At 43.4% G+C, this 27608-nt stretch overlaps 2 protein-coding genes across 2 annotated transcripts in view; one reads left to right on the plus strand and one right to left on the minus strand.

Moving 5' to 3' along the window:
* Positions 1–1271: 1271 nt before the first annotated feature.
* Positions 1272–17186, minus strand: cacnb3a (calcium channel, voltage-dependent, beta 3a). Its single transcript, XM_030118859.1, has 14 exons — positions 16988–17186; positions 15921–16013; positions 7044–7163; positions 5916–6038; positions 5703–5818; positions 5538–5617; positions 5428–5447; positions 4846–4923; positions 4220–4278; positions 3990–4090; positions 3746–3897; positions 3571–3666; positions 3319–3489; positions 1272–1711 (listed from the first exon to the last, which is right to left on the minus strand). The coding sequence occupies exons 1-14, from the start codon at positions 17066–17068 to the stop codon at positions 1283–1285; spliced, it is 1719 nt and encodes a 572-aa protein (XP_029974719.1). The 5' UTR covers positions 17069–17186; the 3' UTR covers positions 1272–1282.
* A 5899-nt stretch (positions 17187–23085) lies between these two features.
* Positions 23086–27608, plus strand: part of adcy6a (adenylate cyclase 6a) — a 31335-nt gene continuing 26812 nt past the window's right edge. Inside the window, exons 1-2 of the mRNA XM_030118857.1 lie at positions 23086–23220; positions 27236–27499. Of these exons, the coding sequence (XP_029974717.1) occupies positions 27480–27499 (20 nt within the window). The 5' untranslated portion in view covers positions 23086–23220; positions 27236–27479. The remainder of the gene's footprint in view (positions 23221–27235; positions 27500–27608) is intronic.

Below are 27608 nucleotides of genomic sequence, written 5' to 3' on the forward strand. Positions count from 1 at the left end.
ATGAGTGGTGTGTGTGTGTGTGTGTGTTTGGAATTTTTTTTTTACTTCTTCTATTTTTCTTCTTTTTTTTTTTGTTTTAAACACCTGAGGATCCGTCGTGGTTAAAAACCAGCTGTAAAACTGCAGTACTGCAAACGCAACGCAAATGTTTGACACACACACAAACGGGGGGGGGGGGGGGGGGAGTGAGATCAGCGTAGAAAGTGTGGATGCTACAATCAGTAACGTGCTACAATCGGAGTGGTGGTGGTGGTGTGGTGGGGGTGGGGGTGGGGGGGACACACCGGGCGGTGCTGGAGGTGCAAAAGGCATGCGAGCTTACATTCTCTGAAGCCTGGATCTGGAGAGGAGCTGCGGCTGGGCAGCGTGTGCTTGAAGTATGCGGATGACTCGATGTAAACAAAGCGATTTGGCAAATAATCCGTCCTTGAAAAGATTGAAAACGTTAGCTTTCTGGGTTGTGTTTACATTCTCTGTGCCCGTTTTTAGATGTTTTTTATGTTTTGTTTTTGTTTTGTTTGTTTTTTTTTGAAGAGAGAGTGATTGTGCAACAGCAAAGACGAGTGATGCCCAGAGCGGACTGCACTGTAGGTGGGCTGTACTGCAGCTTCATATCCACTAACACTGTGACCGACTGTCTCCCAGATGCCATTCACTGAACACATGGACGGCAAAAGACGAGTCCATATTAACAGAACCAAACAAATAAAGTAAGCCATGAAACAAAACCAAGTGGCCATTCAGTATTTACATTGTAATCAAATGCATTACGATTTCCCATAAGTGGATTCAACAGAAGACATTCCTACATTAGTTTATCTGTGTAGATCATTCGCTTCCTGTTCTGACATTAATGTGCAAATAGTCTTAAAATAATTATACATGCATTAGTAAAGATCGGTAAAAGTCTTCGGAGTTTTAAGGCCAGTATATGAGACATCCTACTTTAGGGAAACCTTCGGCAAAGCAGCTAAAGTTTGAGTTTTGCGTACAGCTGGTAGCCTGAAACCTTTCCGTAGCAGAGGTGGGCCGGCCTGAGTCTGAACCACTGCGGGGGGGGAGGGGGAGAGAGGGGGGGGGGGGGGGGGGGGGGGGGGGGGGGGGGGGGAACGCGCCTCGGTTCAGACCAGCTGGGAGACCATCGGATTACCGCTGGATAAAGCCTGGGTTTGGGTGGGATTTACGTTTGGAGCCGTTTTCTATCTCTAAATGTTTAGTTGTGGGCCTTGTGATGGTGGGGGGTGGTGGGGGGGCCGTGCGGAGGCGGGGAGGGGCCCCGGTCTCAGTAGGTGTCTCGGGGCCAGGGGCGGCTGCGCTGCCGGTTGTTCCTCTGGTTGTGGCCTTGCTGGGCGTCGCGCTGGAGCAGCCGGTCCTGTGACTCGTGTCCGTTGGCGCTGTGGGCGCCGCCCGCGTGCCCGCGGTGAGGGTGGTACGCGTCCCTGTAGGAGCGAGCGTGGCAGGGGGAGGCGTACTCGTCGTCCTCCTCCTCCTCCTCTTCCTCCTCCTCCTCTTCCTCCTCCTCCTCGTCCTCCTCGCCCCCCCTGTGGCACGGGCTGCCCCTCCGGCCGCGGGACAGGGAGTCGCTGGCCTCGTCGGACGGCATGAGGCTGTCCTGCTCCAGGGGGGAGTGGGCCTCCTCGCCGGCCTCCTCCTCCTCCTCCTCCTCGCCCACCAGGCCCGTCGCCTCGCGAGGCAGCGGCTGGTTCTTGTTCTGGACGGTTTCAAGCGAGTGGTGAAGGGAGAAATGAGAGCGAGAGTCAGAACGCGGCTCTGAGACCGGGACGCCTCCACAGCAGCTTCACACTGTGTGACAACTTCACTCAAGACAGAAACAGACAGGAAAGATCAAAGAAAGAAATAAAATCCACATCAAGAAGGACTCTGAAGGAATCAATCAAGCCTTAACCTGCCTTTTTTTCCAATTAAATCCTTCGTTGTGAGTTTGATCATTTCTCACACTAAAAAAAGTCACGGAACAATATAAACCTAATGAATATTCCAGCTGATTTTTGTCTTTCCTGTGTTCATTTTTTGTGAAATCCAGATTGATTAGTTTGTGTAATTATTGATACACGTGTGAAGTCACCTGTTATCACCAATAATCTCATCAATCAAGGCAGTGGCAGAGCTGTCAAGCGAGCTAAAATACCACTCAGATTTAGAAAAGTGTGCCTGACATTATAATAAAAAAACCGGTGAAAATATTGCATGCAACTCAAACACGGTTCTGGAGCTAAAACACTACATCGCTCGTCCTGTCTACGGTTGAACAGCGAGCTGATAATTTGAACTGAACATCGGCTGCGAGGAGTTCGCACTCTGGATTATCTGAACGGGGATTATTTGAGAGTCAGACTGTTCCGTTGCTCGGCTGTCCCTGCAAATAACCACTTTTCAAGAGTGCGGGGGAAATCTCTTCAAAGTCCTTGTTATTATTTAATCTGTGTGTCGAACAGATCAACACTAAGAGACACTACGAGAAAGGAAGGTCGACGTGAAACAGCTGGGCGGGTGATCGGGACGTCACAGGTGACTGGAGCCATGTTCTCAGCTCGGTTCTAAGGCCTCGGCTTAGAAGACTTCGCTCAGTTCAGGTGAATACGTTGTTTGAAGCACTGATCAGTTGCCAGTAATCAGCATCATTCAAAGTTAGCATCGTGTGCCACTGTGAGAGGGAAGAGCATTCACAAAGCATGCTGGGAAAAAAAAAGGCTTAGGAACAACAGAAAGCAGAAAAGGGGAAATTTGCTACTTTGGTGAAATATTTTCATGGGTTAGTTTAATGTTTAAATGGAGCTTGACTGCTTTGTGAATTTTCTCCCAGAAAGCTTGTGAAGCAGCGATTCACCTGAGACCATCAAGTAAAGAAAAGGAGGCGGGATGCAATGAGGAAAACGAAAAGAAACACGTCGTCTGGCCGTTTCTGTGGCGAGATCTGAATGAATGAAATGCTGTTCATTCACTGTCTCAGCCGCCGAGTCGTGTTCAGGTGTCAGGAGGCGGGGAGAGTGCAGATATCAAGAGTGTTTAGACGTATCATATAAACCCTACTACTCACCCCGTTTGGTAAGCCATCATTCAATTAATTCCTGTGTTTCAGAAAACTGCAAAAATGTTAAGCATGAATGAGTGAGAGGACACACGAGACAACTGGAGACAAATCAACACACAGCAGCGAGAGTCTGGAATGGAAAGAGCCGATAAAGACAAGTGACAAGAGACAGAACAACCATCCTCAGAAGACTCTTAAAACCGTATTCAGAAGGGATTTTCATGCTTTCCGAACAGGGGGGGGGGGGGGGGGGGGGGGGTACTCACCTGCAGGCTGGAGATGGCGGAGGGCGGGGTCATCAGGCTCTGCTCCAGTAAGGGGTTCAGAGGGGTGTTGCCCGGCAGGTGAGTGGCGCGCCAGTAAACCTCCAGGTACTCGGCCAAGTGCTCGCAGGCGTCCTCCAGCTGGTTTTCATCCAAAATGACATCAAACATATCCTGGACAAAGAAAACGTTCGCTGGCTGTGAAAATCCTCGCGCAGTGTGCGGATTTGTGTGTCTGTGTGGCTGAAGACTCACGGGGGGGCACTGAGAGAGTTTGTCGGCAGCCATCATCTGCACGTTCAGGTGCTTGCTCTGAGACTTGCCCCTGGATTTGATCAGCCTCTGGAGCACCTGAGACAGAGAGAGAGAGAGAGAGACGGCGTCAAGCACAATGGGAGGCGAGGAGAACCGCGTCGCGAGCCCGGCGTACCTTTGGCGAGGAAACTTTGACGTAGACGATGATGGGCGCGAGGGACGTTTTGGCGAGCTGTGCGGGATGGTTGATGGTGTCGGCGTCCAGGACCACCAGCTGCAGGGTTTTGGCGAGCTCGAATATCCTCTCGATCTCACTCTGCACCTCGGCTGCACGGGAAGATACGCAGGGTTTGTTTAAAGTCGCCGCTTCGCCAGAGCGGAGAGCTGCGGCGTCTTCAGGCTGACGTTTGCACGTTTACCGAGGCTGGAGCGAGTGTTGGATCTCTCCATGATGGGCCTTTTGTTGAGGACAGATCTCTTGGCTAAGGACAGGTCGGCAGTTACTCGGGTGATTGAGATTCTGAGAACGGAGACACGAACCACAGAGAGAGAGAGAGAGAAAAAACGTTCAGTTAAACTTTCTGATCAGATTTATTGAAGTCTCTTAATATCTCCTGAATTGACTTTGTAGTGGCTCCAGTTTACTCACTTTCCATCAAATCTGTGTTTCAGGAAATCAAAAAGAGCTTTCTGCATCATATCTGTCACCTGGACGGGAGAAGAATGTAAAAAAAAATATTAAATAAATTTTAAAAATTTTGATTTTCATACAATAAGTGAACTCCAGCTCATCGTTCTGTCATTGGATCATTTCTGAGGATGTTGAGTGTGTTTATCTGCACGCTACTGATGCTTGGTGGCGTTTATGTTGAAAATATTAAAACTGTTCTGAAGCACATGACCAGCGGTGAGCTTCAGTTATTGACAGGATGAAAATAAAACAGCAATATCCCTCACTGTCTAATTACCAGGCGCTTTTATGGTCATCACTTAATGGCAGATATAAAATCAATCAATACTAACAAGAAAACTGACCGGTAGTTTTTCACTGCCTTGCCTGGTGCTGAATGTAAATTTGAACCATTGTGAATTTTGTTTTTATATGTAGGATTTTTTTTTTTTCCTCAGACATGTCCAGTAACTTTAAGCTCACTAAAAGCTGAAAAAGTTCAATCAGATGAAATCAGCTGACAATGACGGCAGCCTCCAGATGGTGAACGGCGCAGAGCGAGGCAGCTGCTCGGTCTGCTGGAGGTGAAACGGGGAGAGGCTCACCTCGTAGCCCTTCAGCGATGGTCCCACGAGGACCACCGGCCTCATGGAGGGCACCACGTCATACGGAGGGACATGCTCCTGCCAGAAATAGACGAGGACAACGAGGACGAGAAAAGGGGTTTAAAAAAAAAAAAAAAACACGGTGAGAGCTGGATATGGTTATTTGCTGTGAAAGAATGAAAAACAGAAATGAATCATTTAATTATATTTCATGATAGGCGAAGAATGATGGAACAACAGAGACACTGGTATGGTCATACGGCACTTAATCACATTTAAACATCTAACAATCACACATTATTGACTGAAACCTGGTCCATAGAGGAGGCGCGAAATGCAGTGAAGAAATACTGGACCTCTCTCAAACAGACACAGACCTTAAACGTCAATTTAATACAACTGGAGTGAAAATGATTAATTAAAAAAAATACACAAAAACAAGTACGGGTTTATTTTGAGGAGAATTCTACATCTGTATAACCTCTTTAGATTTGAACCTCCCTGCTAACATCACTTGAAGTGAAATGACAAAAACGATGCACATTAAATGAAGAATTTATCATCATGAGGAACAAAACCCACCTGTTTTTGCTTCTGTTTAGCTTGTGAAGACAAGAAATATAGCAGTGAAGAGAAAGAAACAGATTGAAGACAGTGGCAGCCGGTTTGTGACCGGGGAGTGTAATACTTACTTTCACCTGCAGATGGCGGCGTGGTCCTCCAGCCTCCTGTCACCATATCACCTAAACTGGAGGAGTTACCTCCTGTTTTCCTGCAAAAACAGAGACGAAATAAATATATGAAAAAACGCTGATTATGTGGGAATGAGCGTGCTGGGTGTTTAAACGTGGACGGACCTCTGCTTCTGCTCCTGTTTGAGCCGCATGGCCTCCAGTCGCAGAGGGCTGGGGATGAAGGTGATGTCTGCACCTTCCTTCACTAGCCGGCCGATCCACCAGTCATTATTGTACTTCTGCTCAATTCAGACCAAAAACAACAACATTAGCGTCGTGTGTGTGTGTGTGTGTGTGTGTGTGTGTACAGAGGTTGTTCATGCTCGTCATGCTCACTTCTTTGATGTGCAGGAAGTCTTTGGCATCAAAATTGACGGCAGCTCCTTGGACAGGACAGTCCTCATCGAGAGCTCCACAGTAACTCACGTTCGTCTTTACTGCAAAAGCTACAGGTTTGGACTGTGGTGACGAGAAACGGGAACAAGGAGAGCGTTTGTTATTGAGGAAAACTGCAGCACAAACATTGGAGACGATGTGCCAAAAAGTTTGGATGAGAGTTATAAAAGTAACGACTCGTGACTTCACTTGGACTTTTGCCTGCTGACTTCATTTTCCAGCTCAAACACAAGAAAACACATCTAAATTATACAAAAAAAGAGCAACAGATAAAGCTGTAAGGATAAGAAATTGAGCTGCAGATTTGAGGTGACTCAAAGACTACACATCTCAATAATCACACTCATTTGCAGAAGATTTCTCAGCAGAAATGCACTTTGCAATCATAATCAGTCAGTGTTGTTTTCAGTCTAGGGTCACATCTGGTACATTTATAATAATTATTTCAACTTTTGGAAACTGTGCAGACCTGCTGGACACAAACGTTCACCTCAAAGAGAGAAACTGAACGGACTGTCACTGGCAGGAGGAACTAAGTTCATCATGTTCTTGTTGTTTGGTTTGTGCGAAAGTGTAAGTTAATACGCAGAAAACCACTTTAAGATAAATGAATTTACTAAATGAAGAAAGCTTCTGATCTAATCCACACTGTGAAGAATGGCGGCTGATTGAATCACATGGACATAACTGACAGGTTCCTCACTTAAAGATAAAATGTTGTGCACTTTGGCAACAATGTAAGTTTATTAAACAGTAGCACTGAAATATAAGGATTTACTGAAATACATCTCATTACGCTGGCTTAGAGGCATTAACTTCCAAAGTTTCCTACTGGAGCAGTTCAGACTGGAGAGCAAATCTGTTCAAACTTGCACTTCTCGACAGTTTTTGAATGAAACTGTTGGTAAGTTTGAGATTTCTGAGCACCATCTGCGTTACTGTCGTACTTTAACTCTTCAGACTCCTCTTGATGGAGTTGTTGCGTATAGGAGCTGTCATGTTGACAGTAAGTGCAGAGTGTTGGCGGTCCGGTGTGCAGCAGCACAGGCACCTGTGCGGCGTTCGTACCTTAGCTCTGTCGAGCTGCTGTTGTGCCTGGCGCTCGGCTTCACGCCGATACGCCTCGCGGTCCTCCTCTGCTGACAGGTCTGAATCAGACGGTCTACTGGTGTAGGAATCAGCTGACCCCTGGCAGGAGAGAGGTGGGATATTATTGATCGCGCGGTGATTACAAATGGCATCACTCACATGAGGATCACGCTGAGATTTCTGATGTTCGCTGTTGAGGCTGGAAACAAAGTGGATCTGCTTTCATCTGTCCTTGTGTTCGGCGGCCCGTTTGTGAGCAGGTGCGTATGCAAAAGAGGAGCCCGTATTCATGAACACATTTATGTGCGAGTCTGTGCGCTTCCAACCACACAATGCGTTGCTCTCCCACACCAGCCATCTTCTGATAGACCAAATATAGCACAAAGGAGGCAACTGCTTCTCTTCTGCTTGGCCCCAATCCATTCCATCATCCCCCACAGTGCAGCGCATATACATCCCTTATTCCCTGTTTATTCTCCAAGGACATCTCCTCATTAGCAAAATATACGCTGGTTATCATTTTTCATTGTGAGAGCTTTGAGGACACATCCAGGGATGGCTCGCACATAATGCTGAGAGCGACAGACAGAGGAAACACAGAGCGAAGCGGCGAAAATCACTCAGAACCTGTAACCGAAAATTATATTCTTAAATGTTTGTTGCATACACAGCGCTGGAGCAATTAATGGCTCAATGACTGAGGCGCAAAAAAATTCAATGAATGAGAAAATTCTCCAGTAAGCGGAGTATATATTCACTGCTTCCAGCATTGCAAATGTTTAACAGTATTAAAAAGAATACTAGATGCATAACAAGAACAACAAATATATCAACAATTAGCACAGGTGCAGCAAGTCACCATTGTTTGTTGAGAAGAAAACATCAACAAAAGCACAGATTACCAAAGAGCTCATGCTTGAAAATCACTTATTTAACATTCTTGCACCACAATTTATACTTTGTTTTTCTCACGATTATGTAAAATCATTTTGAACATTATAATTATTGTCATAGCTTCTTAAAAATGGAACCAATTCCACAAAAAATATAGCTATGTAAAAACAAATTCTCATCTGGCATTATCTTAATAAGTAGAAAGTGTGACGGTGTTCCGCATGCAGTGTGGGCACTCTGTGTGTGTAGTTTTGTTTCGGTGCATGTGTGTGAGAGTCCTCCTATATTTGGTGCCCACTTGGCTCCATAGGAAAAAAAAACCCTCAGTCCTGAATCTGTCAGCGAGCAGAACTGCTGCAGCATCAACTCAGACGAGAACTACATAAAATAAACTGGATCTGATTCAAAGACTGTTTCATGAAGTTTTCATTAAAAAAAAAAAACCCAAACATTTTTATTATAAAAACAATCTCACTAAAATGTATTTATATTTATTGTCAGTTTGGTGTTTCCCTCCTCCAGAGTGCAGCAGCTTGGTCCTAATCGTCCATCTTGCCAACATATACAAGCAGAGCCTCTGGAGGACCAATTAGCAACGGCACAACAAAAGGAAGTTGAGGCACAAAGTAGAAAAAAAATAGAAAAGACGAATTAAAGAAAGGACCCTGACACGAAGGACGATCAGCACCTTTGCTTTTCCCTGCGTGCATGAGATCCAGAATGAATGATTATCTACAGCGCCGCTGCAAGCGAACACCTCTCCTCGTTTCTTTTTTTGGTGTGGAGTCTATGTTAGATAACTGGATCTGATTTCTACCACTCACAAGCTCTGCAAGGCAACACTGCACCAGTGCCAGAGCGGCACCGGCGGAGAAGAGGAGGGTGAGGAGGAATGGGCAGAAACAGAGAGAGAGAGAGAGACAGAGAGAGAGAGAGAGAGAGTGGAAGGGCTGAATACTGCTGACGAGATCCACTGAAAGCATGTTTATGAGTTGTGTGATGAGAGGGGTGAGCGCGGCGATAGAAGGAGGTTATCTGGAGAGGGAGACCAGATTAGAACAACGGAAAACGCCATGTAGGAGTTGGAGTGAGACCTAGATAGCTGTGCTTACCGCAGATGAAGGCAGAGATGGGGAGCACAGCAGGAGAGAGCGGGGAGGGTAGGAGGGAGGAGGAAGACCGTGACCACATGAGACACACACACACACACACACACACACACACACACACACACACACACACACACACACACACACACACACACACACACACACACGGACAGCACAGGGAGTTGCATACCTGGCTGATTAAGAGGAACGGCGCTCCAGCCTGATAAAGACATGAATTTTCTCACCGTCTTCACTGGGAGCGCTCGCACGAACACACACGTACACGTACACGCACGCAGACATAAAAGCGGAATAAATATGGTGGTGGGCGCAGAGGAAAGGCGTTATGTCAGAGTGCTGTTTAATGATGTTGGAACACAGAGAGCGACTGCTGTTCGTGATTAATGTTTGGACACGACACTGTGGACCTTTCCTGCACGCTCTCTGACCTGGCCACCTGTTAAATGCTGCAAGGAGAAGAAGAAGAGGGGAAAAAAAAACAAAAAAAAACAGCATAGTGTCGGCGATGGTAACGAAGTGAAAGCAGGGAATTTTCTAGCTGAAGCTAAGCTGCATTGCAGTGAGTAACAATGTGAACACATCTCTGTCATCTTTTCAGAGGATGTGTTTTTTTTTTTCTTCTTATTTTCTTTAACTGCTAATGTCCCTGTCTGCAGGCTAAATTTAACTCTGTTCCTTCCTACTCTGTTTCTGTGATTATTCTTCACACACTGCAACACTGATGGCCTCAGCTACCCAGGGAGGGGCCAAGAGGGAAATGTGTCATCCAGCAACACGAGTCTCCGGAGGGCCAAGCCATCCCACAGTCCAGGGACCGAACAAAGGATTTCCACACTAATTTGATTGGGATTTTTGCTGATAGATTCTTTTATCCTATTCTAAGATTTAAACTAATGCCATTACTTTATAAACACCTTTAGCATGTTGCCTTCGATACTAGTCTTCTATACTGCTTTATCCAGTTCAGGGCTCATCCCAGCTGACTTCAGGATAAGGTATCCAGTCCAGGTAACCCTGCACAGGCAACCAGTCCATCATAGAACAAACAGAGTCAGATGAGTGTGTGGCGTGAAACCCAAACATGCAAAGGGAAAATATGTTAATTCTGCACAGAAAGGCCCCAAGCCCAGCCCAGGGACACTGTCACTGCGAGGCAGGAGTGCCAATCACTAAAAACAATAAACTAGGCCTAAAAGAGGCTGCCTTTTCTTAAAAATAAAATTATGTATTCTTCAGCTCTGTATCGATTTATAAAATCAACATGCTGTTCATGTTAACCAAATAAGTCCAGGTCATGAAGTCCAATATTACTCCTCCTGTCGTTTCTCTACAAAGAGAAACATATCAGTCTGGAGCTCCTGAATGCTCCAGCTCCTCACTAACCTGGTTTGCCTGCTATTCGGCACTTCACATATGGTCAATTAATTAAACGATAATTAGGCATGAAGAGGGCAAAAGATGTTTGCACGAAAAACCAAAACAATGATCTATAAAAGGACTGAAAAAAACAGACTTAACACTGCAGAGGGCGTGGGAGGGTGGGGGTGTCTATAAGGGTTCATTACTAAAAGTGACATCTGTGTGTGTGTGTGTGTGTGTGTGTGTGTGTGTGTGTGTGTGTTCACAGTCCAGAAACATGCATGTGTGGCTGATTTGTGCTTGTGAATAGTGTGAATGTGTCTGTGACACTCGGCTCCCACCCTGATGCCCCACATGGACGATGATGTGTTTTCCCACAATGATAAACCAACAAAAACACTGAGATTTTCTCTAATACGATCAATCAGCTGTTTGTTAAATAACAACCCATGGAAGTGCTGACATGTACTTTGAAGTTCTCTGAGACATGATGACGATGATTAAAAAGTTGTACATCCTACTTATTAAATAACACTCTGTTAATCTTTCGACATGTAAAACCACAATGTGAAGCGTGGTGAAGTTGCTGCTTCGTGCCAACAGCACAGCAGGTGTTCACTTCTGAACAAGTTTCAACTATCTGCAACTTTCTTTCTATTATATAATAATTTATTGAACACGACCAGGAGTTTACAGCAACGTGAGCTCTCCTGCGAGAAGCTACTTCATTTACGGACGCTTGAGACAGAGAGTGCACGAAAAGACCAACGTCACATGCATGGATGATGGGACACGAATAATTGACATCAAAGCATTTCTCAGCTTTGACAATTGAGAATTACGCAAAACCAAAACAGTCACTTCAAAGTTTGGCTTTAAATATACCGTATATATTTTAATTTACTCAGAATTTTTTAGTTCATCACTTTACATACAAATTAGGCGTCACTATTTTCTATCCCTGCTGTGTCACGACAGCTGTTTTACACTGTTTATATCTTTACTGTGTCATTTTTTTGTTTTTTTCTTCTTCATAGTTCTGATTCGCTGCCCTCACATCTGTGACATTTTAATATGAACAAGCTAAGTTGAACTGACTGAGTTTCAGCTTGGCAGGCTAATATTTATGAAGTAGCATTAATGCAAAGTGCTCCAGGGGTTGATGGGAAATCTTTACTTTTACAGTCATTCAGTCATAAACCAAAGCTTTGAGTGGAGCGAGAGTTTGACCTCATGTTGGCGCTTATTTAATGATCACACAGGAAGTAGAGTTAAAGCAGAACATAAAAATACAGAGATATATTCAAAGTATTAATCTACTATAGAGCACTGTCCACCTTGTTTTTGCAGACGGCTGGAGCAGATCCCAGCTGACTATCGGTGCTCATCCGTCACGGGGAGTCACCAAATACACACACACACACACACACACACACACACACACACACACTCGCACCTACGGGCAAATTAGAGCCACCAATGTCCCTCAAATGCACGTCTCTGAACCGTGTTAGGAAACTGGAGGATTTGTAGTGAAGTGAAAGCACTAACCGCTACACCGCCGAGCAGCCCACACCCAAAATAACACAAAAACTACTTCATCACTGATCATGATGAGGAGAGATGATTAGTACGAAATTAATCATTTGTGCAAAGAATTATGATTGTTTACAAATATAGAAAAGAAAGACTTCAATAATGCAGAAAAAGCTCTTTTTTTCTATTTGTTATAAACACACACAGGCACGCACACACACACACACACGCACAAAACTGCAAGCTCCAGCAGTTTTGAAATCAAGCAGCCAAATAGCCAATTTCAAAAAGTGTTCGATTAACAGAGCGATCGTAATTCAGTGTCAGCAAGTTACACATGCACGGTGCTCAGTCAAACACAATGTAATAAATCACTCTGCGGCTGCATCAATATCACAGTCAAGATCAGGCAAACTGTACGTCAGATTGATCAATCACTCAGACTTTGTAAACGGCCGGGGAGAGTCAGATCAGAAAGTGAAGCGAGTGAAGGAACGAGTGAAAGAGAAGCAATGCTGGAGAGGAGAGGTGAGGAGGGAAACAAAGGAGAAGATATAAATATATATATATAGAAAAAGGGAGAGAGAGAGAGAGGGAGAGAGAGGTGAGGCGGCTGCGATGCGATGGAAATGCTACCGAGAAGGAGACGGGAGGAGAGCAGTGACAGACAGGAAGAAGAAGAATGTTTTCTTTGTACTTACTCACTGGATGTGGTGGTGGTGCTGCTGCCAGTCCCTCCCTCTCTATACTCTACATGCTGTGTGCAGACAGACCGCACCGTGTCCCATCATCCCCTAACCAGGGACAACCTGCACTGGAGCAGACACCGGCAACACCTTCTTTTCTATTCTTACCCCACCTCATCAGATCACAACCAGCCAACGCAGCTTTTGCGTCACTTGATCAAACCACGTCTTTTAAATCTGCACCGCTTATTTCCTTTAAAGTCGACGTGCGGCAGCAGCGGCGGTGAGGAGAGACGAAGCCGCCGTTATGAGCCGACGGCTCCCTCAAGAATCCCTCTCCTCCTGCTCCGGAGCCTCATGTCCTACATATAACACATACATCCATACTGCTTATTGTATCCTGCTGCAGAAATGAGTCATACTCCACTGCTCCTCCATAGACACCCCACCCCTATCACAGACAAGAAACTATCTGCTCTGTTTGTGAAATTTTCTCCTCCTGCATAAAACACTTTGTCATATCACCAACGTGAGCGGGAGGAGGCGGGGAGCCTGTTGTGCGTGCAGCGAGAAGGTAATGATTCAAAAGAAACCAAAGGTGCTGGTGTGAATGCTGAACCCACACATCATATCGCCAGAGGCCTTCAAAATGAGCATCATGAATATTTTACGACGTGCAATATTCTCGGGGAATCTGGAGATTGTCATTAAGGCCCCCCGATCAGGATAACTAATGTCCCCCCCTGAAGAAGATGTCTGCTCAGCCCTTTTTTCCCTGCTCGCCTCTCAGTTACACCGCTCCACGTTCCCAAACACTAATGGTGCTGTGCATGAAAACAAGAGGATTTTTTTTTTTTTTTCTTTTTCAACCTCGTGGCTGCAGATCACTCATTCTGGTAAGACAGCGACATCAAGCCTGCAGTCCTTTAAACCTTGTAAGTGAATTTTAATGTGGAGCTTTATGTTTTAATGAACTGGTTAATGAAGTGTTTCATCAGCGTGGCCAAAGAAAGCTGGTTCCAGCTCCTCAGCTTGGAGAATGTTGCCGATTGTTTGGATCTCGAAAGACGAGTCGATACAACATTTTTGAGGTTTTACACATTACGTTGAACAGAATCAGACATTTACGGATTTTATTCAGGCTTTGAAAGGTTCGGAGTGTTTGCAAATGAACATATCACAGCGGACACATTGAAAAAGGAAATATGTGACTTGTTCTTGAAAATGCACTGAAAATCTTAATCACTGACCTTTTCAAATGATCGATTGTTCATTAAATGAAGTAACTGGAAAATTGTTACTGCTATTCTTTGATATAAGAATTGTTCTTTGCACTGTGTTTGGAAGAAATCACCAAAAGCCTGGTGTGTTCTATTATTTCCAGTAATACACCAACTTTACAAAGTGCAGACCTATCAAATACTTCTCTTTCCTTCCAGTTAAATAAATAATGGATAAGGAAGTAAACTACAGAAGAAACTATTTTAGATTACAGCTCAGCTCGTCAGACTTTTACGTTTTCTGTTTCACATCACAGTTTTCTGTTAAATAAATAATTGCCAAATCAACATATGGGAAGTAGTTTTCAGCATCACAACCATTTTATTCCGTTACTGATGAGTTCATTGTTCGGCTTTGAAACCAAAACATTAAAAATATTGAAAAGTGGATACATGATAATGTAATTGCGTAAAATAACTTGAAACTAAGAAACATTCTCAATATAGTGCTAAATATAAGCTACAAACTAAAAAAATAAAAGAATGCAGTCAAAATTCTTGTTTGAAGTTTATTGGTTTTTAAAAACTGTTATCATTCAATTACGTTTGTATCACACAGGGACTTGGGTTAACTTTTGAACAATAATATATAATTTTGATGGTGTAACGAAGTGTTTTTACAGTTTTTCTGACACTTGTGGCAAAAAAATGTAAATCTTGGATTTTACTTTGACAACTACTTGAGCTGTTAATCCGTCGTCAAACTTTGTTTTCAAACGTTTCATCATGTCAGTGTTGTTTACAATCTGCTTATCTGTCTGCTCTTTTTATGTTTAAAAGAACTGTGACAGAAACCAAAGAAGTTAGTGTTTTTAGTAATTAGCAAAATCTTTTTTTTATTAAGGTATTCAATTTTTAGCATATTTTTTCTGTATTTAATGTGTCACTGTGTATATACTGGTATTTATGCTGGAGTTACTGCATTTAATCTTATTGAGGCTTTTATTTTCAATTGCGTACTGAATTTAATGTTTTTTTTTATTTGTGAGTATAAGTGTAGCTGACAGTTCAAATTTCCTCCAATCTCAATAAAATATATACATATCTATCTATGTCAAAGAGGATGCTGCAGATGTACTCTAAGAAACCTGCAGATATACAGAAAGGCAGTATTTTCTCCATCATCCGACCAGCATCCTATTGCATCCCATTGAAACCGTCCCCAGCTCCAAATTTTTCCTTTTTTATTCATTAAGTCTCATGAACCACAGCGTGCTGAGGCGAGCTCTGCACACGCGCTCCATTTGAATGTGGATGAAAGCTCTCGGCTCCTCACAGCGTGAGCTCAACTGTGACCCCGGATCGCTGGACCGACACAGCAACCTGCTTTGTTCCTCACAAACACCCAGATCAAATCAAACAACGCATGCAGGTGAATAACAGCAGCCTTATTTAAGCTTCATTAAATCAGCTGATCAGGATGAGATGGGATGAGTCACAAGCACATGAAGAGAATCCCTTTTGTATTTTTTTTTTTTCTCCCCCGGATCGTCTTAAATAACACCAAATCTCCATCTGAGTCTTCCACACAGCTTGACCTGAAAACATTAATTAAAAAAACTGGGCTGTGCTGGGATTTTGGTGTAACATATTTCCCCTCTCAAGCATTTTGCTGCCCTCCTCTGGGCAAAAATAACACCTGCACCTGATGACATGCTGATGAGGAGGAAGATACAGAGCAGAGATGATCATGAATTACATATGGAGATCATAAATACATAAAGACGTATTTGTTGATCCTGTCCCAGCGGCTTGGACGTGAAAAATTAACAGGTGTCACACTCACGTCAACCAGAATCACTCAGACACATCTGTTCTAGTGTCAAACCTGGAGCCATGGTGGTTTTATTCAATGCACAGTGTGACCTACATTTTCCATAGAACATTCAATTCTCCGCCTCCCACCAGCACACTGCAACGAGATACCACATAATTCATGCACAGAGATGCGTTTTTCTTTTTTTTATCTACCTGTCGTTTGATGAAACTGGAGGTTGTGTCAGAAGATGTGCTGCCATCAGAGCGTTTGAAGCGGCTCTTGCGCTTAGGCAACTTCCTGGGAAGCTGCAAGGAGGAACGAGATGCTGTTATGAAAAGAAGATGCAACATAAAAACCAGATGGAAAATGTTTTCATGTAAAGTTATTTCTTTTCTTGACGCATACAAGTGAAAGAAACTGGATGGATGCCTGGATAGATGGATATTATATTCGTGAACTGCTGCTTGAAACAAAAATAAGAAAGATTTTGGGCTTCAATTGAGGCTGTGGAAAAGACAAGTCAACATTTTTCTATAATCAACACAAAACAGTGATTAGATTATCTGAGAGCATCATGAACAGAATAATCCAGCAGCAGCTCAGAAAGACGCATAATAGTTTTAACAAATCTGGTTTGGTATTGTCTTGATGAAACCCACACTGACTGGGTCGAGGTGTGAAAAAGAGCTGCTGTGCGCCACAGCCGCAAATATACTGAGCTGTAACTTTGCCAAAATCACACAGATTTGAGGACTGCATTTCTCTGGCTGGTCCACGGCCATGCAGAAGCCTCCATCCATCCTCTGTCAGGAGAGCTTTCACAGATACAGGCTACAGGTGAGTCACAGTCACCACAGTGTGCACATTTCCTCCACATAAGAAAAGGAAAAAAAACCCGCATTCACGTCTCACGGTGTTGCTGGTGTGAGCTGATTTTTTTTCTCCTGCATTACTGAACATGAAGCAGTGAAATAAATAATAAAATGTCAACACAAAAGGCCCGATCAGCCAGAAGCGACTGAATCAAGATCTGCTGTTAACCTGTTTATGTGATAATACATCAAAGTCTAGTTTGGGATCGATTCGGTTTGAGAACGAGATTTAGTGGACGCGGAGGTTTCGGAATTATGAGAGGAAAATTAAATAAATAAATAAATAAATAAATGAAAAAGTAGCTCGGTGCCAAGACGCGACGCCTCAGACGGAACAACAAGTAGCCGCGGACGAGGCGCTAGCTAACGGCTGTGAAGACGGAGAGTTCACAGGAGAGCGAGTTTACCTGGAAATAGTGCGACTGGGAGCCGGTTTCCACAGCAGACAGAGGGTCTACGGGCGATTTGGACATTTTGACTTGCACCATCTATTGAGAGCGCAGGGAGGCGGGATGCACACAGACATGGGTTACCGGAGGAAGCAAGAAGAGGCGCCGAATACATCTAAATGCAGTGAGGGGAGCGAGGACGAGGCATGCGGGGGACGGGGACGGAGGACATGGAATATATCCACTCTGAGGTGAGAGGGAGAGAGGGGGGGAAAAACACCGTCTACAGTCAAGAAGATAAAACAAAATGTGGGAGAAAACGAGAAGCGAGTCTGACAAGGGGGAATAACGGAGCCGAAATAAAACGGCGAGGCGTCGTCGCCGGAGAAGCCGTGCAGGTCCGTACTAAGTGTGAAGCTCTGCCGGGGGTGTCAGCTCCGCTCCGGGAAAACCCAAATCACCGCACGGCCGCCCGGAGCCCCTTAATAACATCCTTTTAATCTGCCACAAGTGTGACAGTTTCTGTCCGCTGTCCTCTGTGCGTAATAAGAGAGGGTTCGAGTTCACTGACCGCAGTTAATTTGATGTGGAACCTCCAAAAATAAGTTTGAAGGTTTCAACAGGGCCGCGTTTAAAATGTATAGAGGCAGGGGGGCTGTGGCACCTTCCCGAAAAATATTAAAAAGGACTAGTGTCTCGATGGAGTCAGTGATCAATACTATGTGAGAATAATCCCCAGCTGATGGAGTGTTCTTAGGCTGCTCCATCTAGAGTCACACTGATCACTCAACACAGTGGAGTACATTACACCTGAAATAAATAAATATATCTCTGATTTACTTATAGAATATTAAGCCTCCACACCCCTGTTATTAAGTGTTCCAAGAGTCAGAAGCAAACAAAGTGAAGCAGCTTTTTGTTCCTGTGATTCACCTGTTGAACAAACTTCCTGAACTCCTGAGGACTACTGACACTCACTTCTTTTAAATCAGGTCATTAAACATTATTTGCTCAGACTTTGCAGCAAAGAATAGATTTGACATATTGTGTTTCCTTCATCTTAATAAAGCATTCATTTATTCTCCTTTCTATACTATCCTTAATCACTTTGTTTTCATGTATTTCAGTGTTAATCACTAAAGGTTAACATTCTTAATAATCACCTTGCTTTGAAGCATTTCTTTGATTTCTTAGTAAAGCACTGTGAATTATTAAATAACAAATTATCCTTTCTTTTCCTCACCACTGTGCAACATGTTTGCTATCACACAAACTTTAAGTCAGATTTCCAGCAGGATTTGTTGCGATTTCAGTCAGGTCTACTCATCTCCACCTCTGTTCTTTACCAGAGTGTTGAATATTCTAAATGTTCAACCAGGCATATGTTTGATCCCAGTCCAAAAATGTTCATGCAAGGTTCGCTTTTTACTCTAAATTGACCATATATATAAGTGTTTGTTGTTGTCCATCTCTTTGTGTGTTTGCCCTGTGAAAGACTGGTGAAATTTACAGGATGCACCCTGCCTTCGCCTATATCTAGCTAGATTTGGCACCAGCACTGTATGAATGGATGAATGGTTGGATGAATGAATGTATGGATGGATGGTGGAGAGATGGATGGATGGACAGATGGATGGAAGGATGGATGATGGATGGATGGATGGATGTTGTATTGATCCCTAAGATCAAAAAAAGGTGCTCAGCTTGAAACCTTGGTGCAATTCATCCATCCATCCATTTTTCCACCTCTTTATCCAACTAAAAACGACTGCACATTTTGCTATTTGTCCATCCCAGACATTAACCAGTCAGTTGTGGCGGTATCTTTGATCTTGGAGTAAAATCTGTGGGTAAAGTCTGTATAAACTTTTCAAGAATACACAAATTTGCCCTCTTTTCATTTTATTTGATATCTTTCTTCACCTGCTGCTCCAGTGGAGATTGTGACAGCTTGTTTTTGACACATCATTGGGGCATAGTGTTTACTTAGGTATTATTGCGTAATTGGGTTTCTTATCAAGTATGAAATGTTCTTTTTAGAGCTGACTGAACATGAAGAACTCCTTCTACTCATACATAGTCTGTATCCACCTTGAGAGGAGATCATGAATGCCCTTATCAATAAGGGCACTGAGACAATTTTACAACACTGCTGAAAAGTTTTCAATCACTATCTGACTACACTGACTCCTACAGCTCACAGCTAATCAGCTGTAGTAACTGTCAATAGCTTAGAATAGAAATATTTTCTCAATCCCTAAGGGAATAATTTTTTCATAGTGTTGCTCCACACAGAAAGAACAAACAAAATAAATAGAACTGAGTTGAAATATCAATAAAAAGGAATAAAAACTAGATAAGTAATATTACTATGCACAGAGATAAAGGGAGAGGTTGTGACTTGTATAGGAATAGAGAATGAAATCTACAGGAGTATGAGGCCGGGGTGCACAACTGATGATGTGTCGTATTGTTTGTGTCGGGCAGGAATCACCCAACTTAACAAAGATGACATCTCCCATTTCAACTGAGGTGCTGAAGCTCGGGTTGTAACAAGCAGTCCAGAAAAACACTACAACAGTAATTTCATATAACTATCAGTTTTTTGAATAACTTCCAGAAAGGATGTCTTTAAATATCTTGGAGAAGTAGCACAGGTCTTGTATGGATGTAGTTTGGTTCAGATCATTCTGTCTCTCAATATAAACCCAGACAATGTTAAAAATATTTCCCCACATTTTCAGAACCTCTGCTCCACATGATCACAGTCCTAAATAAAACTCTGAGTTACTTATATATTATGAAGCATCTGGAGACCTCGGATATTCTGGGAGAGGTTTATTTAGTGTTACTGGTGCCACAGCCAAGCAAGAGGAAGCAGCTTCTGTTTCTAAGCTCACCTCCTGTAATGGGTCAGTGAGTGCTCGTAACACACCATAGTTATTTTAAGCTAAATCTCTTTTGTCACAAATTTAGCTCAATGTTGTAAAATTTGATTAAATGCATAGAACAAATATCTTAAAATCTTTCATTAGCAAGTGATCTTTTATATGTTATCCAACCCAAAGGTACAAATACATTTTGCTTTCAGAGGAAGTTGAAATTACAACTAGAACAGGGACAGAAAAGGGATTGTGAGTTTTACTCCAACTGTTTTTGTCAAGGACTTACACTTTCAAAGAACAAAACAAAAAGTGAGTTGACTTTTTTTTTTTTTAAATGTCAACTAAGTAAATCTCGAAATGTCCCAGAGAAAGTAAAGATAGGGCGCTGGACAAGCAGAACAAAATGAAACAACCCAAAAACAATGAAACAGAATGAAACAACTGGAAGCACAGATTAACAGGGGGAGATATTAAATAAATAGACAGAGAGGACTGAGATTTAAGACATGTGAAGACCTGCTTGTTCAGAGGGGGAGATCAATCCCTGATAGGATTTAGATGTCCTCTGGCCACATTGTGTTGACTTGTGTTCATCCCACACTCATATAACATACATCAGTATTCAGCTTAGCTTAATCAAGCGTAAATTCCTAATTTGATGTGTCTACATGTCTAAAAAGCTGATATCAGATTTGGATCTGAAATTTTTATCTCTGCATTTTTTTCTCGCTTTTGAACATTCTGAGAACACCTGATTTTTACATTTATTTAATCGCTTTTGTCTTTCTTTTTTAAAATACCCTTACATCTGTCACAGCGGTTCAAAATAATGCATTTAAATTCAATGTGCTTCAAGTGGGATTCGAACCCGCGTCTCCTCGAGATTGTAATATGAATTTATCACTATTGTAAACTTAATCCCATCAACATCATTTGCTAACGAACCGGGAAAACTGGCAGGTTGGGACTGGGATGTGTTTCTGTTCCGGTGGGACCTGCTGTGGGTATTTGAGCGGCCCGGCTCGCTGCAGGAGCGGCTTCTCCTCTAGAGGGAGTACCGAGTTACGGAAAGTAGGAGAGAGTGGAGCCGCGGCACGGCACGGCGGAGCGGAGCGCAGCTGCGTCAAGTCAGCGGAAATCACACACCGCCACACCGGAAACCACATGCTTTTCTCTTCAAAATAAAAGGAGAAATCAGCTGTCTATAATACTTACACTGATTAAGTTTTTCTCCTCACTCAGGCCTTATTTTTTTATTAAAAAAAAAAAAGGTGAAATATTTTTTTTTATTTTGCCATAAAGTACTGCCGAGAATCAGCACAAGTACATTCATTGTAAGTAGTAAATCATATTTTCATTGGACAAGCATCTTCCCTCCATGGATAAACTGAAGAAAGGACATTCTCTCTCTAGGGACTCAGCATACTGTTCTATGGTTCAAAGCCGTCTTTTCTCTGGAGACCTGCTCACTGCAATGATGAGGTTGTGACTGCTGATCCTGCTTGTGCTGCCCTGGATCATGCATGATTTACCAAAATGTCACCAAACAAAAAATAATTCATGTGCAGTTAGTCAACATGTGTTTTAGTGTCAGGCCTAATGCTTGTTTATTTGTCACTGGGTTCAATTAAAAAGATGAAAACTCTACAACGTGTCAAAAGTCACAAATTCAAGAGTTCATAACCAATGACATGAAAACACACACTCGTGTCTGTGTTCATCTGTTCATACTTTGATTATCATTATATTATACTTGACTTTGTTGCAACAAATCAGAATGCGTGAAACCTAAGTCTTTACATGAGTCCAAACGTGACTATGACTGACTCTTATCAGTTCATTTAGAATCTACTGCTTGACCAATGAAGCAAGAGCATGTTTTCAGACAGGAGGAAATGTTTACGCAGGAAGAACATAAACTCCATAGAAAAAGATCCACAGGAACAACTATTTCTCAAACAAGGGGGAGCCTGTGCTAACCACCACTGTTCCACCCAATGGCATACACATTGTGAATTAATTTAACCAAATTTGCTGGTTTATGAACTTCGGAATTGTTGATGATGGTTTTTTTTTTATATAAATATATATTTAGTTTTCTTTAAAGAAAATGTACCTGAATAAAGTTAGCTTCATGTTGCATCTATGAAAAGAAGTGCAAGTGCTTATTACTTACATAATACTTAAAAGAAATTTAGTTACCTAACAGTAACTCGTAGTTCACTTTTAGTTGTCTCATTTAGGATGTCTGTATTCTGTGTGTTAATGTGGGTTAATGGCTAGTATATCAATAATAGTTTCTGTAGCCAGGGCCAGGACTTAGACATAGTTGTGTGCATCAAATATTTTAATCAAATTCCTCAAAAGCTGCAGGACTTCTGTAAAACAAAACTAATGTCCTTTTAGTTTTTTGTTCTTTTTCTGTTCATTGTGAATTGTATATTTAACTCTTTTATTATAATTATTTGATTAGCTTTTGATGCTTTTTAAAGAATTTCACCCCTCTTTTAATTCACTTTGTTTAGTATCCCTGTCTTTGTTACAGCTTATTTTGGCTGTATTTTTGTGAGTGTTTTGCACGTGCAGCTCTCTTCTTAAAGTGTTCTGCAGTGAGAATGCAAACTCTCTGAAGCTACATGCTGCTAACTTTTCTGTTGTGAGTAAATGAGCAGAAAATTAAACGATATTGTTTGCTTTATTGCACTGGACGGTTGCAGCATTTTGCTTTTATTTTCAGTTTGCAGTGATACATAAATAAAACTATGCTGAAATATTTTGTCAAGAAATGTACACTCCAAATTCTTTTGTATCACCAGTAACTTGTTTTTTTTTTTATCTGGAAAGAAATTAGGGGAAAAAAATGTTAAAATGATGAAACTGCTAATCAGAACTTCAATGTTTCAAAATTGTAGATCTTAAATATTATCTGTGCAATCTCAACAACAGTTATGCATCAATGCAGCCCCAGGAAAACATTGGAGCTGTTGGATTGTGGCAGATTGAGCTCATTTAATCATAAAGGTGACTGAGCCCTGTGCAATGCAAGCTGTTTCCTCTTATTCGTGACCATTGCTGAGCTGGAGGCTTTCATTGTGAAGGCGGCCAGAGGAAGAGGCGTGTGTGCGCGAGCGCCGCGCTGACTGTGGTGCTGGGAGCCGAGAGGGTCAGGGGGAGGAGAGGCAAGGGAGTGGAGCGAGGAGACGACAGGAGGAGATCCAGCACAGGGTGACCAGTTTAACCAGACCATCCTTGGACAGCTCGGCCACAAATGGTCCTCCACCCTGGCGGCTCCGACCCGCGACCACCACGCCAAGCCGGATTGCGCGCTGCGGTCCTGCCGGGAAACAGAAACAGAAGATGATCTGGGTGAGTGCCGTCTTTTTTAACTGCTGCTGCTGCTGCTGCACACTGCAGGCCGACATATATAATATATGTTCTCCTGTCACACAAACGTCTGAAAGGCTGTTGCGCGGAGCCGCGCACGCCTCTGCCAGCCCTCTGTCAATACTCCATTCCTGCCGGAGTGAATGACATCGCTGGCGACAGTCGCTCCGAGGCCTCCCGCTCCTCATTTGGCGGCGGCGGCGGCGGCAGAAGGATCTGCGGTCAGTACATGTTTCCCACCGGTGTCCGGTCACAACAGACCTGCGAGCGGCGGAGGAAAAAGGGGATGAGCTGCATCACTGTGCGGTTATGTGCGCCCGAGCCCGGCTGAAGGGTGTTAACAGGCTGCTCGCAGCTCCCATCATTCCCTCAAAATGATTCATGCGAGCCGCAGATATTTCTAATGACATCAATTTTAACCCTGTTTAACACCCCGGTTCTCACCGCGAGCTCTTACGGGGTGTTTTGGAGCCGTGCTCGTGTCTTATTATCTTGTCCGTCCACTTGACTGATGCTGAGGAATGTGCAGCAGCAGGAACATGCTTATATCTGTTTATTTACCCAAGACTTATGTTTGTCAATACACTTATCCCGTGAACTATTGCTTTTTATTTCCGCAGATTAAAAAGACATTGATTTTCTTTTTTAAATTAGAAGGTTAAATACATGACAGGAGTGCGTCTGACTGCTATCTTGGAATTCTTTTCTTTTTTTTTTTAATGGTCCCCGCTATGGTTGTCACATAGGCCACGGTGTTATGTAACAAGAAGCCTACGCTGTTTGAATGCGGGCCCTCACACACGGCCTGCCTGCCTGCCTGCCTGCCTGCCTGCCTGCCTGTGCACGGCTTTCACACACACACACACACACACACACACACACACACCGGACCGCAAAACACACCATCCGCACATCGGCGCGCAAAATGCGCACAGAACAATAACCATAATAATAATAAAAGCCGTCCGGAGCGCGGCGCGGCGTTGATTTTCTCCAAAATGCTTGATCTATTTTTGCATCGGTGCCGACCAGATGATGATGATGAGGAGGAGGAGGATGAGGATGATGATGATGGTGGTGATGATGATGAGGGAGAGGGAGAGAGATGCATGTTTTCCCCGGAATGAATGACTTAATGCTGGCTGTTCGTGGCTCTGAACGCTCCTCCGGAGTGATCGGTCTCCCCCCTCTTCCCACCCCTCACCTCCTCGCGCGCTATAATAAGGGGGGGGGGGGGCAGTACAGCCTGGCACGGCGTGCGCGCGCACACACACATACACACTACCACCAAGCAAGCGGCTGGCAGCAACGCGACGTTTGCAAATGGGTATGAGCTGGTCGACCTTGTGCAGGGGAGCGAGGGACGCAGGAGGAGGAGGAGGAGGAGGAGGGGCGGGGAGGAGGTGTGTCAGGAGGAGGGGGGTGGGGGGGTTCTATGGTTCTCCTTGAATCTTGTCGATCCGCTGCCAGGGAGGAGGGCTCGGACGGATACGTGCCGGAGAAGGTGCATGCGGGGAAGATCTAGCGAGGAAATGCTATTTTTTGCTCCAGCAGCACAGCACGCCTCTCCGGTGAGAAGCAGAGGAGGAGGAGGAGGAGGAGGAGGAGGAGGAGTGAGAGGGGGAGGCGGCGGCAGGGCCGCGTGCGTCGCACCGGGCGTCCGGAGGCCCGGTCAGATCAGCTGGCTGCTCAGACGCTCCTCTGGATGTGTTATCAAAAAAAAAAAAAATCAACACTAACTAGAAACTCATTGATCAGCCTTGAGACTGATTACTTTACTAAAAGGTTATTATGCTGATATCCCAAAATGAAAATATTGACCAGGTCAACAAAAACTCCCAAATGATTATCACAGAGACCACTTGAAGTGACACTTGCAACTTCTCAAAGTTACCCTGATACTATATATAAGCAGTGCAGCAGCAAACAGGCACATCTTTGCTATACAAAGCAGCCTTTCTCATAATTAACCATTACTGGTTTATTAGGGAAAGTCCCTTTTTTTGAAGTCCAACACAGATGACTGCTTTTGAAACACTTACAGCTTGGTAAAGAATTGGAAATCACCAACTCCTCTTCTGTTTTCTACTTGTTTGAAGTGCATACTTATTTAAACAATTTAAAAATATAAATTCACAATCAAAGGATCAAATGAGGACTGCTGACTAATACAGCAACCTTTCATAGCCTATTTTTCCTCTAAGTTTTGTTCTCTAACACAGTGTATTAGGAATATAATTGACTCTGTAGATTACTTACTTTTTCCCAAACAAAGTTGTGTGTTTATTTTCCTTGGTTACTATCTGCTACAACGTTGTCACACATCTAGGATTCTCCTGTCGGAAGTTTTCCTGTCCTGAGACCTGACTTCCAATCTCATACCAGTGCTTCCTGTTTCCTTTTTAAAATACCTGCGTGCCTGGTTGTGTGGAGCTCAGTGGAGCCATTCTCTTAGACGTTAACATGAACACATGAAATTACAACAAAGGATTGTCATGTCGTGCATCAAAGCATGACGAAATCTGCTTTTGCAAAATCCCCTTGTATGCAAACTATACACACTTTCTTACTCCAGAACAAATTCCAGTCTATAAAAGGTACTGAAAATAATAAATAGCCTGTTGAAGGAGATTAGTAACACAACTTGTCGTTTCTGTTCTCTCTTTTGAACACAGCCACCATTGAAAAACTCCTGCTCTAAATCTGTTCTGTTGTCAATAATCATTTTATGCAATTTCATTACTTATTCACTCTGTCACAGATGTCACATTCAATAGCGGTGTTTTCCCGGTGGTCATGCCCCTCTCCTGTCTGTTTCCTCTTCTAAGCTGTTTTTGACTTTGTATGTCTGTCGTTGAGATCACTCTTCATGTTCAGGAGGTATGAAGGGATGCAAAGTTTAAACTGGAGAAGCCAATCTGTGTTGAAAACGTGAGGAGTATAAAGAAAAGACGTTTATTTTGAAATGTCAGGGAAAAAGTAACGAAAAGGGAGCAAAAAATACATACAAGATTAAAGAAATGACGCCTGAAAAGTACTTTAATATAACAATGAATCACTAGTACTTCAGTATTTTCTACCTCTAACAGAATATTCACAACACTTCTTAATCCATAGTTTTTATGTAGGATGGACAGCAGATTTTTCCAGGAAAGCATAACTTAGAAAAATGAAAATAACTTTCCACTGATTGAGATTTTCGTAAAACATCTCTTCATTTGAGTTTCCTTCAGAGGGAACGCTTCATTTACATGCATCATGTGTGAGAAGTTGCATGCATGACGTCTGAAGCTGAAACTAGCTGTAGCATTATGTGGAAGCAGCTTTTTGATAAACTGCTGCAGGGCCCCAGATTCTGTCATGCTGTATATACCACTGCTGTCTTGACAGTGTCCTGCTGTCCGGCAGCATTTATCTGTATTTTTCTCTCGTCCTATTTTTTTCTTTTTTTTTTTTATCATTGATTTTGATTAGAAACAGAGCTTGAAGGAGTCTTTGTGTGTCTTTGTGAGTCCAGCGAACTTCAAAATGCTGTTGCGTGTTTATACCAGAGGCTGTGTTTTTTTTTTTTTTTTTGCATGGGGGTCAAATTGAGCAAGTTTTGGTTCACCTTAAAAAACCCAGATCTACATGCTATTTTGGGTCCAGCCCTCCCTCCCTCCTCTCTCAGTTGTAGAACGAGCTCTCATCCGATGAATCTGTCTGCTTTTTAAGACAATCTCTAGTCTTTCCGGTTTCAGGGAAGTTGAATTTAGTTGCAATATTCCAGCAGTATTGAGAGTTATATTTCCTGTTACTGTTTTCTCTATTATTTTTTATTTTCCCAGAAGCTTAAAGAACAAAATCTGAGGCATCTTAGTCCCTCAGTATGAGTATTGTCTTCAGCTACAGTCTACCAAAGACGTTCAGTCAGTGTGCCATGGGTTTCTCTTCTGCGTGTTTCTGTCATCTTTCTCACTGTTCAACTGTCTGCATGTGTGTCTGATATTTCCTCTAGACCCAGCAGAAGCCGTGGAGATAGGCCTGGCATCAGAGGTCGCTCTTCATATTAATCGCTGTCTCTCACCACCAACTCTGGGACAAGCATCCGGAGCCTCGTGGACCGTTTGACCCCCCTCCCCGTCCAGCTACTCCCACCCTGCGGTCCTGCAGTGTGGATTTGACAGACTCCCTCCTCCCTTCTTCAAATTCAGTCCACAGGGATAAATGAGTGAACCGGCTGCGAGGGAAAGGGCTGGGACATGTACCAGAACCCCAACAGGTAAACCAACCACTCCGCCGGGCAGACAGAGTGGAGAACTGTCCTGGAAACGCGGTTTTTATGCTGTGTTTGTTGCTTTTTTGCCAATCCAGCGTGTGTCTGTCTGCTC

This window comes from Salarias fasciatus, chromosome 20 (genome assembly GCF_902148845.1).
Source record: "Salarias fasciatus chromosome 20, fSalaFa1.1, whole genome shotgun sequence".
NCBI lineage: Eukaryota > Metazoa > Chordata > Actinopteri > Blenniiformes > Blenniidae > Salarias > Salarias fasciatus.